At 60.5% G+C, this 12,988-nt stretch overlaps 1 protein-coding gene across 1 annotated transcript in view; it reads left to right on the top strand.

The window, feature by feature from the left end:
* SLC9A1 (solute carrier family 9 member A1) overlaps nt 1-12,658 on the top strand; it is a 45,913-nt gene extending 33,255 nt beyond the window's left edge. The window contains exons 2-12 of the mRNA XM_056122631.1: nt 2,899-3,359; nt 5,727-5,977; nt 6,601-6,818; nt 8,226-8,428; nt 9,456-9,545; nt 9,981-10,051; nt 10,169-10,342; nt 10,501-10,615; nt 10,699-10,800; nt 11,625-11,697; nt 12,066-12,658. Coding sequence (XP_055978606.1) covers nt 2,899-3,359; nt 5,727-5,977; nt 6,601-6,818; nt 8,226-8,428; nt 9,456-9,545; nt 9,981-10,051; nt 10,169-10,342; nt 10,501-10,615; nt 10,699-10,800; nt 11,625-11,697; nt 12,066-12,403 — 2,096 coding nt within the window. The 3' untranslated portion in view covers nt 12,404-12,658. The remainder of the gene's footprint in view (nt 1-2,898; nt 3,360-5,726; nt 5,978-6,600; nt 6,819-8,225; nt 8,429-9,455; nt 9,546-9,980; nt 10,052-10,168; nt 10,343-10,500; nt 10,616-10,698; nt 10,801-11,624; nt 11,698-12,065) is intronic.
* The last annotated feature ends 330 nt before the right edge of the window (nt 12,659-12,988 follow it).

The raw sequence follows: 12,988 nt of genomic DNA, 5'->3' as shown, positions 1-12,988 counted from the left end.
TAGGGCAGCCTGGGGGAGCGGAAGCCCTGGGCCTGTCCTCCAAGTAGTTCACCTGTTGATCGGACTAGCAGTGTCTTTTCACCTGGCGACCAGGCCTTGCGGCCGGGCACCAAGATGGCAGCCCTCCTCCAGCTGCTCACCAGTTTTGAGCCCTCTCAGCCTCCCAAGGTGCCACCCAGGCCTGACTCAGACCATACTGGTGGCGCACCAGACAGTGCAGGGCGGTGAGCGCACTCTGCGCAGGTTGGACAGGTGTATGTAGAGTGGAACTCCTCCCTTAGACACCAGCAGGGCCCTGGAACCTTGCGGAGCCCCAGCTTTCTCTTCTGCAAGCTGGGGACTATCCACTGGCACACGGCTGTTGCAGGGACTCAGGAGAGGTGTGCACCAGCTCCAGGCCCGGTGCAATCCGGAGCAGTGGGCATGCGCAAGAGTGCCCCCTGGTTTGTTTCAGGTACCTTGACCCTGCCCCCAAAGAGCTGGGGCTAACTCATCTGGACCCTGGTGTGTCTTGGTACCAGGAAATCTTGTAGATCGGACCAGGGACCAGAGTAGGTGGGGAGACTTTAGTTTTGTTTGCCCTGCTGGGAATTGAACCAAGGCGGGAAGGGGGGGTAGTGGGCGGGGGGGGGGGGGGAGGGGCTCACGTGTAAAAGGCAAATGCTCAATTGTTGAGCTTTGGCCCCAGACCCAAGAGGAGGCTTTTTTGGTTTCATTTTGTTTGAGGGCCACACCCATGGTACCCAGGGCTTACTCCTGGCCCTGTGCTCAGAGAACCACAGTGGGTGCTGGGGATGAAATGCAGGTCAGCCGCAAGACAAGTGCTTTAAATGTACTATCTCCCCCATATTATCTCCCTCCCATTCTATCTCCCTCACATACTATCTCTCCAGCCCTTGTTTGTTTTTTTTTGTGGGGAGGGAGACTCACACCCTACAGTGCTCAGGGGCTGCTACTAGCTCGTGCTTGTGGAGAGGGACCATGTGGGGCCGGGGATGGAGCACGGTCCTCCTGCATGCAGAGCATGCCTTCAGCCCTTTATGCACTCTCTCCAGCCCCAACAGGAAGCATTTTTAAAGCCTAACCAGAAATCGAACCCTAAATCTAAATGTAACCCTAACTCCCCCCAAGTGGAAGAAATTTAATTAAAAAAAACTGAAAAAATTAAGAGATAATCCAGTAGTCTGTGATGCCCCCAAGATCATATACTCTGGTGCCACGAGAGGCCCCCAACAGCAGAGTCCCCCGGTCACTCGGTGCAGGTGGCTCCCAGCTCCTGCTTGCAGGGCAGGCACCTGTGCTGAGCCATCCCCAGGACCCATGAAATGATTCTTCACTCGAGACTCTCCAAACACCTGAGAATGGGAGGCGTTTGGGTAGCGGGGTTTGTTCCTCCTTCCCAAGGACCCCAGGGATGGCGGGCGCAGAGCTCCAGCCAGGCAGCTCTCCCGAGTGCTGTGGGTAATGGTCCAACCCTGCTCATTTTCACATCAGCTGATGGTTGTTGGTCACCTGCTGGCTCCCCAGCCCCAGAGTGTGATTATAAGCAGATGTGGACTCTGCCTACACAGAGGTTACAGGCGAGTGGGGGGAGGGGAGCGCTGGCCCAGCTATGACCCAGGGGCTATGGCACCCAACATGCAGCCTGCTGCCCAATTCTTTTTCCCTTGTCACCCACCTCCTCAAAGCCAGCAGTCAAGCAGCAGCCCACAGGGAACATGGCACTCTGTGGCTAAACCTGGCATCAAGCAGGACCTTCCCCCTCACCTCCCGCAGGGATGTTCACTCCCTCTCAGCTCTGCATCTGGGGGTCTCAAGAGGCCTGGCAGGGGGCTGATTGGTGGAGCTCAGAGAGGAATATGTTAGACCTCAGTGGGGAGGAAAGTGAGGCAACATCGGCTCATGGAACTGTGGGGCTGGTGAAGGCCGGGGGTGGGGAGTTGGTCAGCCCAGAATCCTCTCTTGGTTCTTGAACTTGAAGGGCAAGTTCATTCCCCTCTATGAGTTCTGTTGACTTATCCTAAGAGTGGGGAGCCTTGTGGGGCCAGGAAGGTCGTTCATGTGGGAAGGCGTTATGCTTCGCGAATTTGAAGCCTGGTTCCCCAGCACTGCATGGTCCCAGAGCACCACCAAGAGCCGCCCGTGTGACCCTGTACACCCTAACTCTGGGTACCATGGGACTAAGCCGGGTCTGTCTGATTATCACGTTGCCTCCGTGAGCCCCAAGCCAGGCAGGAAGGGCGAGAATCAGGACTTCGAGCTGACGGCTGCCACGCTGATACTCTTGGTCCTTCTCTGTGTGCTTCGTTTCCCCCAGCCAGCTGTCCCCCTGCAGTTTAGACACCTCTGTGTTGGGTCCCTCTCTGCCCTCCGATAGGCCCTTGGATGGCAGGCGTGGATCTGTCTGCTTGAATTCGTGCCTGCAAACATGGCCTGGGGGCAGGGTGAGGCGGTGCTGTAGGTACCAGAGCCTCCTATGTTGACCCCCATTATGTTGACTGCGGAAGACTTAGAGCCACTTCCTTGTACAGGATATTACATCTGGGTATCCTTTGAAAACAAAGCACTTTAAAAACCTCATCCCAAGAGAGGTAGTACAGCAGATATGGCACTTGCCTTGCATGTGGTGACCGGGGTTGAGTCCCCACCATCCCATATGGTCCCCAAGCCCTGAGCACAGAGCCAGGAATAACCCCTGAACATCGCTGGTCTGACCCAAACACAAACAGTGACCCTGTGAGGCTGGTCCACTCACCTCCACCTTAAGGGAGAGAACAACTCAAAGGAGAGGATGCTGAAGGTCTGCCCCTGCCGGTTCCTCTCCCAGCTGCACTGCTTGTCCCTGCTCTGTTCCCGGGCTCCGCAACGCCATGGCCTCCCATTCTCTCACCCTCGTAGGTTTCCACGTGATCCCCACCATCTCGAGCATCGTCCCCGAGAGCTGCCTGCTGATCGTGGTGGGGCTGCTGGTAGGGGGCCTGATCAAGGGCGTGGGGGAGACCCCGCCCTTCCTGCAGTCGGAAGTCTTCTTCCTCTTCTTGCTGCCGCCCATCATCCTGGACGCGGGCTACTTCCTGCCGCTGCGGCAGTTCACGGAGAACCTGGGCACCATCCTCATCTTCGCCGTGGTGGGCACGCTGTGGAACGCCTTCTTCCTGGGCGGCCTCATGTACGCCGTGTGCCTGGTGGGCGGGGAGCAGATCAACAACATTGGCCTCCTGGAGAACCTGCTCTTCGGCAGCATCATCTCGGCCGTGGACCCCGTGGCCGTGCTGGCCGTCTTCGAGGAAATCCACATCAACGAGCTGCTGCATATCCTGGTCTTCGGGGAGTCCCTGCTCAATGACGCCGTCACTGTGGTGAGGGGGCAGGCCCGTGCCCATGGGCACACGGGGCACATACCTGAATCTGGGTTCCACAGGACCCCCACACTCACCCTCTAATAACTGAAGAGGGACAGCAGGTGTCCATGACCGCTCACCGCGTGCTGAGCCCCCCTGACACTCTCCTCTCCTGTAAACCCCAGGACCACCCCAGTGGTTCCTTGTTAGTCTCACTCTCCAGAGGAGGATCAGGCTTAGGGGAGTTAAGCACTTGCTGGACTCACAGAACCAGGTGAGGATCGAAGTTCCACTGGCTCACGGGCCCAGGCTTGTGACTTCACCAGGTCACATACTTCTTCCCCATTTTTTGCTGTGATGTGATCTTGGTTTACAATATGTACCCTCTCTGGGCCTCCGTTTACCCTCTTATGGAAGTTTGTCCTGAGGGTCATGTTGGGTTTGTTTTGTACATTTGTACGGGCAGCAATCACAGAAAGGGATCTTGCCTCCAAAATTTCCGGGGAGTGATCAGTGAAAGGGGTTAGGCCACTCGCTTACTGGGTGACCTAAGGCAAGTGACTGGGCCTCTCTGGCCCTTGCTCCCAGCCAGCTCCTTCCGGGAGCACGGGGCCTCCAGCCCTGTTGATGCTCGTGCTGCCCCTCCCCCTCCTCATGGAGAAGAGACCAGCAGGACGGTCAGCTGCTGTGGTCTTGGCTGCTTCTCCCTCTGCTCTCCTGCCCCCAGGTTGGCCCCGGGTGGCTGGACGAGGCCACAGCTTGGCCTGACCCTAATCTCCGAGCCAGCGTCTGTCCCTTTGAGCCTGAGATTGTGGCACACAGCAGTCACCCTCCTGGATTCCTGCTGGCCTTGCTCTCATGGAGGGGCTGGAGCGATAGCACAGCGGGCAGGGCGTTTCCCTTGCATGCAGCTGACCCAGGTTTGATTCCCAGCATCCCCTAGGGTCCCCTGAGCACCGCCAAGAGTAATTCCTGAGTGCAGAGCCAGGAGTAATCTCAATGCATCGCTGGGTATGACCCAAAAAGAAAAAAAAAAAAAAGGAAAAAAAATAAAAGACTCCATGGAACGACCAAGTGGCCCCCTGGATCTGAGAGTTAGGGTTCAGGCTGGGGCTCCGGGGACAGCGGGTCGAGCAGCCAGCCAGCCACGACTTGCCCTCAGGTGTTGCTGATCTTGCACCAGCTCCCCACAGGCTGGTCACCCCCAGTTTTCCCAGGCGAGAAGCCTGAGAGCCCGCCATGAGTTAAGTGTGTGAGTCATCCGAGGTCCCATTCCGTGATGGCAATGTCGCCGGGGTTGACTCGGGGCCTGGTGCTGACCACTGTGTCCCCCATTCTGCTCCGCTGGCCCGGGCCAAGAGCAGCACTGTGGGGGCCAGGCCCCATCCCTCGGCTACCCTGGTCCAGGCAGCATGGGTGGCCAGTGTCCGCCTCCCCTTCTTTCCAGCGCTCCAGCCGCAGGTGTGAGCACTGCAGCCTACACAGGACGGCAGGGGCAGCCCCACCCACACTCTCCCGGCCCCTGGGGCAGCCCTGTCACAGAGTCTCCTGGGCCCCCTCCCAGGGAGGGTGGTGGTACCACTGGGCCTCACAGTGGCCTCTAAGGGGAGATGGAATCTCAGACTGAGCCCACCTTGAGGTTCCTCTGCTGTCAGCGCCCCCTCCCCCCAGCCCCGTCCTGCTGCTCCTGGGCAGGGGTCCCTAGCTGGCAGGTGCCATAGCACCCCGGCACCCTGTGTTGGCTCAACTCAGCCAGGCAGGCTGCTGCATAAAAGCAGGAGGCGCTGGGCCAGGGCACCCCAATCTGCTAGCAGTGTTCCCCGATGCATCTCGTGCCAGTCCAGGTGCCCCCAAGGGCCTCCAGGCCCCCAATACCCACCTGGCTGCTCCTGGCGGCCCCTGGGACTGGGATGGAGGTTTCTAGGTCCCACTTCCAGAGTCTGGGGTCGGGGGTGCAGACTGGCCGTATACATTCCCAAGAAGCTTCCGTGGTAAAGAAGCCCCATTCAAGCCCATGGTTCGGCTTCTCCCTGCTCAAAGCTGAGACCCAGAGAGAGGTGCTCTGCCCAGGGTCATGGGGGAGAGGCTGGCATGACCAGGGGCCCAGTTCTCAGCACTGCACCTTGGAGAACTGATTTAATAACCACTCCAGGAGCTCGGCACCCTCTTCCTCGCCTTATGGATGAGACGGGAGTGGGAGTGCTTACCCCAGTGTTTGGCTTAGGCATGGCGGGGCCCCAATTCCAACCCAGGCCTGCATGGGGGGTCTGGCAGACCTGCCTGGGGTCCTTCTGCTCCCTCATGGCCTCTGTGGCCAGGTTCCGGGAAGGGGTGGGCCAGGGCCAGGGCCCGTGCTCCCACCCACCAGCCTGTACTCCCTCCCAGGTCCTGTATCACCTCTTCGAGGAGTTTGCCAGCTACGACCACGTGGGCATCGTGGACATTGTCTTAGGCTTCCTGAGCTTCTTCGTGGTGGCCCTGGGCGGGGTGTTTGTGGGCGTGGTCTACGGGGTCATCGCCGCCTTCACCTCCCGGTTCACCAACCACATCCGCGTCATCGAGCCGCTCTTCGTCTTCCTCTACAGCTACATGGCGTACCTGTCTGCTGAGCTCTTCCACCTGTCAGGCATCATGGCGTGAGTCTGGGGCCCCAGGGATGATACCCCTGCACCAGGTCCCCAACCCTGGGACTGCCCCTCAAAGCCACTGACTTGACAGCTTGGGGGTGTCTTGACCCTACCACCCTCTCCCTCCACCAGTCTCAGAGGGGTCCTTGGCTGGAGCTGAGCACAGATTCTCGAGCCTGCCAGCTGAGGGTAGCAGGTGTCCTGGAGAGGGGAGCTGGTTCCCAAAGGGTAAAGGAGGGCTAAATGGTGACTTGGGGTGGCGATGACCCCAGCAGGAGCAGGCCCAGATGTGGGCACCTTCCTGTGGAGACCCCGGGACTGTGGATGAATAGAACAGAGGATGAACACTGTACCACCCCTGCGATTCCACAGTTCCCTCTCTAACCCCCGCCCCCACCCCGCCCTGAGTTCTTGTCTGCTCTCCACTCCTGGCTGATGTCCTGGTGGGCAGAAGACTCACTTTGTCCTGGTCTCAGTTCTCTCTTCTGAACCACACAAGCTCATACCTGTGACCGCAGGGCAACTGTGAGCACCATGGCAGGACAAGGGCAGGCGTTGGACCCCCAGGGTCAGCCCAGCAAAGGGTTGTAGTTCTGCTTGGAACCCTGAACCCTCTCCCCCCCACCCCCCAGACTTATTGCCTCGGGCGTGGTGATGCGCCCCTATGTGGAGGCCAACATCTCCCACAAGTCCCACACGACCATCAAGTATTTCCTGAAGATGTGGAGCAGCGTCAGTGAGACCCTCATTTTCATCTTCCTCGGCGTCTCCACTGTGGCCGGCTCCCACCACTGGAACTGGACCTTCGTCATCAGCACCCTGCTCTTCTGTCTCATTGCACGCGTGCTGGGTAAGAGCGTGTGTGTTTGTGTATGTGTGTGTGTGTGCGTGCAGGTCGTCTGTGCAGCGTGCACATGTATGCATCTGTGTTTTACATTTAGTGTGTGTGTGCATGTGCTCGTCATGTCATGTGTGCTTATATGTCTGTGTGTGTGCGCCTATGTGTGTGTGTGCCTGCTATCTGGGACACTTGCCAAACCGCACCCCTGCAAACCTGTCCTGCACAGGTCCTTGCTCTCAAGTTCCACTCACTCTGCAGGTGCACCTCACCCCTGCCCGGTGTCTCCCCACCTTGGCGGCCATGACTGGTGGTGTTCATGGGGCTGGGGCAATCATGGGTAGGGCAATTTGCCTTGCATGTGGCTGATCCAGGTTCAATCCCTGGGACTTCATGTTGTCCCCTGAGAACCGCTTGGTATGGTTCTAAACATGAAAACAAACAAATAAAACTCCTGTGGCTCTGTGCTCAGAGCTTGTTCCTGGCAGTGCTCTGGGGACCCAGAGCTGCTGGGATCAAGCCCAGGTTTCCTGCATGCAAAGCAGGACTCAACCCATTGAGCTCCCTCCGACCCCTTGGTGTTGTTTAAACACCCTTTACCTGTGCCTGTTCTCATGAGGTTCAGTCTCGGGCGTGGGGGTTGGATCCAGGATCAACTTTTTTGTTGGTGTTGCAGGGCTGGGGATCGAACCCAGGGCCTTGCACATGCAGAGCCAGGCCTCTACAGTCTTAACTAGCTCTCTGCACTGGGAAGCTAGCCCCTGTGCACCCATCCTGTGGCATGGGTGTCACTGTGGCCTGTCTTATTTCATCTTTTCTCCCACTGCACTCCCAGCCTCTAGCCTGTGAGGCCTCCAAGGTCCATTCAGGTTTGGGCAACCCCTGAAGGATTCCCCGAGCTCTTGCTTTGAGGGGCTAACAGGTCCTGGTCTGAGGGCTCCAGGAAGTGAGTCTGGCTGGTGTAATCCTGGAAGCTGAGGCTCAGGGGAACTGGGGATAACTTGACATCTCTTTTCATTTTTGTTTTGTTACCGCTCCTGGGGGTGGGGGAGGGGCTGGAGTGATAGCACAGCAGGGAGGGGTTTGCCTTGCACACGCCCCAGGTTTGAATTGACCCAGGTTTGATTCCTCTGCCCCTCTCAGAGAGCCCAGCAAACTACCGAGAGTATCTTGCCCGCATGGCAAAGCCTGGCAAGCTACCCATGATGTATTCGATATGCCAAAAACAGTAACAAGTCTCACAATTTGTTGTGAGACGTTACTGGTGCCCACTTGAGCAAATCGAAGAACAACGGGAGGACAGTGCTACAGTGCTACTGTTCCGGGGACCAACCCCCTGGGGACTGAGCTGGGTCCCCCACCCCCACCCCTCTGCCCCTGGATCCCAGCCCTGAGCTGTTTCTCTCCCATGACCCACAGGTGTGCTGGGCCTCACCTGGTTCATCAACAAGTTCCGCATCGTGAAGCTCACACCCAAGGACCAGTTCATCATCGCCTACGGGGGCCTGCGCGGGGCCATCGCCTTCTCTCTGGGCTACCTCCTGGACAAGAAGCACTTCCCCATGTGTGACCTCTTCCTCACCGCCATCATCACCGTCATCTTCTTCACCGTCTTTGTGCAGGTGCTGGCCAGGGACCCCGCCTCTCCGTCACTCAAGAGAGCCCCTTTGCTTTGTCCCAGGGCGAGTTACTTCTTCCTCCAGGTCCTCAGTTTCCTCAGCTGTGAGGGAGGGTTGTGACAAGGGTCAGTGCTCAGCAACCCCGGGAATGTATGGCACCTTGGCTGCCGTGCGACGTCAGTGGGAAGGCGGGTGGTCTCCAGAGAAGTGGACCCGGAACAGGCCCGGATGCACATGTGGAGGGGTCTTAGGGAGGCGATTGACTATCTCAGGCACCCACATCCTGCATACTCGCCGACCTGGGCCTGCTGCCGACTGTCCCCCAAAAGGCCTCCTCCACCAGGGTCTCTGCTGCCCCCTGGGAAGTGAGGGGTTTGTGCCAGATGATACCTGGGCATCCTCCTGCCTTCTGCTCAGTGATGTCCGTGCTGAGACACAGGCTTAGCTGTGAGCTCATTCCCTTCCCTCGGGCCCCCCACCCCTGACTGGGACCTCGGGTGAGGCAATGGTCTGGGCCTCTGCTCCCCTCTCCCCCGTCCCCTCTCCCGGACCCCAGTGGGGATCATGGCTGTTTCAGGAAAAAGGAAGGTGACAGAGCCACCCCGGTGGGGCTGCCGCTTTGGTCCTCTTGTCGCTGTCAAAACTGTCCTCACCCGGGTGTGTGCTCAGGGCCTCTCTGTGAAGCAGCACTGGGCTGGGGTTTGGCACCCATTTGGATCCACCCCTCAGCCTCTGAGAGAACTTAGAAGGCCGCTGAGCACACCGGGCTCCTCCCTGTGGGGGGGAATGAAAGAGCCTCCTGCATGGTCTGGGGGTACAGACCGCCTCCGGCGGGGCCACACTCAGACCAGGGTCCAGTGACAGTGTGGGAGGTGTTCCACTCTCCAGCCTCTGGCTGTGTCTGGCTTTATGGGGGTGGAGGGTTTGGGGCCCTCAGCAGAGAGCACCACGGTTTTGGGGGCTCTGGGGGAGGGAGAGGCTCAGTGGTCCCCCTGCCAGGCTCACAGGGGGACTCTCCCTTCCCCTCCAGGGCATGACCATCCGGCCTCTGGTAGACCTGCTGGCTGTGAAGAAAAAGCAGGAGACGAAGCGTTCCATCAATGAGGAGATCCACACCCAGGTACTGGAAGCCGAGGCCGGGCCCTGGGTGCGGAAGAGGTTTTGGGGGCCAGGAGCAGCTAGACCCACCCCTTGCCTAGTGCTTGCACTCCTGCCAGGTACTCCTGCATCTCTGAGGGGCCCAGTCACCCTGTAGGCAGGTGTGGTGACTAGCCGTGAGCCCGAGGAGGGGCATCATGGGAGAAACTCAGGCCTCAGACACAGACCATTCCAGGTGGGGGTCTTAGTGACAGAGGATTTAAGAGGCCCAGAGCTGCTGCAAGGGGTTCAGGATGTGTGAGGTGCAGGCGCCACCTCCTGGCAACTCTTAAAACTGCAGGGCTGGGCTTAGCAGAGGGGTAGCCAAGAGGACTGGGAAGCGGGAGGGCCTGCTCAGAGGTCTTGGTGGGGAAGGAGCCCAACAGTGAGGCTTGACCTGGCCTTGGGCCCGTTTCAGTTCCTGGACCACCTTCTGACAGGCATTGAGGACATCTGTGGCCACTACGGCCACCACCACTGGAAGGACAAGTAGGTGGCAGGCCTGGTGGGCAGGTGGGTGGGGAGGGGTAGGGGGGCATCTCCCGGGTCGGGACCTCTCCGCAGCCCCTGGGCCCGGCTCCATCGGCTCATTCCTCTTCCCACCAGGCTCAACCGCTTCAACAAGAAGTACGTGAAGAAGTGCCTGATCGCGGGCGAGCGGTCCAAGGAGCCCCAGCTCATCGCCTTCTACCACAAGATGGAGATGAAGCAGGCCATCGAGCTGGTGGAGAGCGGGGGCATGGGCAAGCTGCCCTCCGCCGTGTCCACCGTCTCCATGCAGTGAGTGCTTGCCGGGAACAGAGCCTCTCCTTCATGCTGTGTCAGGCTGCAGCCCTGAGCCCACCCGCCAGGCCACCCAGCCCCCTGCCGCAACCTCCTCCTGGCCCAGCCCACAGTCTCCGGGCTCCAGGCACTGACCCTAGGCCTGTTTGTCCCAGGAACATCCACCCCAAGGCCCTGCCTGCCGAGCGCATCCTGCCGGCTCTGTCCAAGGACAAGGAAGAGGAGATCCGCAAGATCCTCCGGAACAACTTGCAGAAGACCAGGCAGCGGGTGAGGCTCCTGCCCGCGTCCCCGGCAGCCTTCCGTTCCCCTCTGCACCCTCTGCCCCGTCCTCACGGCTTCTCTTCCCACAGCTGCGCTCCTACAACAGACACACGCTGGTGGCAGACCCCTACGAGGAGGCCTGGAACCAGATGCTGATCCGGAGACAGAAGGTCCGGCAGCTGGAGCAGAAGGTGAGTCGGAGCCCGGGCGGCACGCGCTGGCGCCTCTCGGGGATGTGGCTTCTCCTCTCGTACCCCACTCCCCGGGGTCCCTGACAAGTGGAGCCTCTCTGATCGGGTTTTGAAGACCCAGAGCCAGGGCCAGTTGCAGAAAACCTCCCCCTCGCCCCTGAGCTCCGAGGAGGCGAGGCCTCTGCAGGCATGAGGTAGACTTTGTCCATGACTCCGTCTCCCCCCATGACGGCTTTCTCCACTCTCTGGTGAGGAAACCCAGGCTGAGAGGCATGGGTGAGGGGCAGGGAGCTTAACCAAAGTCTCCAAGCAAGACACATGCTTTGCTGGGGAAACATGGCCAGCTGCAGAGGCCTCTGTGGACCTGCCTGGGTGGTGGTGGAACAGGCCGCAGGGAGGCTCGGGATGAAGAGCGCAGATGGAGGTGCCAGAAATGGGAGGCGCCACTTCCCAGGAGGCGACTGAAGGGACACTGAGGAGGGGGACGGAGCCCTCAGGCCCGGGCACTTGTTTGAAGGGGGCTAAGGAATGAGGGAAAGGAAGCCATACATGTCCAGCCTCTGACTGGCTCACTGGTGGGGTGTCGGGGGGACACCTCTGAAAGGAGGAGGCTTTGAGTCCTTCTGATTACACGAGGTCAGCAGGGCCCTGGTCATACACATGGAGTTGGCTTTGGCGGGCACGTGTGGGCTAGAGCAGGAGATAGGCTGCCTGGACTAAGCCTTCAGCATCCCCCCAAAGCGCCTGGAGGTCACTGGTGCTGCCGGGCCAAGGGCCTAAAAGGAGCCACCACAGAAGGACTCACCTGCTTTCTGCTCCCTCAGATCAACAACTACCTGACGGTGCCCGCCCACAAGCTGGACTCACCCACCATGTCCCGCGCCCGCATCGGCTCAGGTGAGGGGAGGCAGGGGCCCGGAGGTGGGGTGCTGTGTGCCCCTGCGATGAGCCCCCCCCACCCTGCTTCAGACTCCTCCGAGCCACATGCTTCTCCTGCTTCCGCTGGGCTGGGAGATTGGCGCTCCCACGCGAGAGCTAAGGGGGCCAGGGGCTGGCAGTACCCTGAGCAGGGCAGCTTTTCCTGGGCCTGGGGCCAAGAGCAGGCTCAGGTGACTCAGGACGGCATCCATGGGGACCCCCCAGCGTGCGGAGAGGAGGCCCCTTCGCAGGGACCCTGGTGAAGTCTCAAGTCAGGTGGCTCATTCCCAGGAAGATTCTGTGGGGGTGCTGGCAGCCGCCAGCTCAGCCGTGCTCTTGCTCCACAGACCCCCTGGCCTATGAGCCGAAGGCTGACCTGCCCGTCATCACCATCGACCCGGCCTCGCCGCAGTCGCCCGAGTCTGTGGACCTGGTGAACGAGGAACTGAAGGGCAAGATCTTGGGGCTGGGCCGGGACCCGGTCAGACTGACGGAGGAGGACGAGGATGAGGACGGGGGCATCATGATCCGGTCCAAGGATACCTCCTCCCCCGGCACCGATGATGTCTTCACGCCCGGGCCCAGCGACAGCCCCAGCTCCCTGAGGATACAGCGCTGCCTCAGCGACCCTGGCCCACACCCTGACCCTGGGGAGGGCGAGCCTTTCATCCCCAAGGGCCAGTAGCGCCAGGAGCGCGGGTGGTGGCCGGCCCGCAGAGACTCTCCCACCAGAGCCAGAGCTGCTGGAGGGGGCGGGGTGGGGGGGTCCCTCGACCTTCGTCCCCTGGCCTGGCCCCACCCGTCCCGACTGCATGGCCCCCCGGGCCCACTGCCCCAGCCCCACGCAGCACGGCTTCCCCGGCCTCCCCCTGGGCAGATTGGCGGGGCTGGTGAAGCCCCCCGGGGCTGGCTCTGAGCGCCCTGCGCCTCAGCCACACCCCCTGCCCCATCTCCCCCTCCTCCTCCAAAACCAATCTTCATTTTAACCAAAGAGCCTTGGCTCAGCCTTGGGCCTGGCTGGGAAAGGAAGGATTCGTGGGGGGGGGGGGGGGGGGGGGGAGGGGGGGCCTCCCTGACCGGGAGCACTAGACTGAGGGGGGAGCGGTGACCCTTCTCCTGCCAGCTCTGTCCCCCTGGCCAGCCACCCGGCCCGTCCTTCCTCAGAGCCGCGGGCTGAGCACCTCTCTGAGCCGCCCTGTCTGGAGCTGGGGCACTCTGGACAGTGCCGTGCTCAGAGCTTCCCAACGGGACCACCCTCGGGGCTGCTGCT

The sequence above is a fragment of the Sorex fumeus genome, unplaced genomic scaffold (genome assembly GCF_029834395.1).
Source record: "Sorex fumeus unplaced genomic scaffold, SorFum_2.1 ptg000047l, whole genome shotgun sequence".
Taxonomy (NCBI): Eukaryota; Metazoa; Chordata; class Mammalia; order Eulipotyphla; family Soricidae; genus Sorex; species Sorex fumeus.
This window is presented reverse-complemented; position numbering and strand designations above follow the sequence as displayed.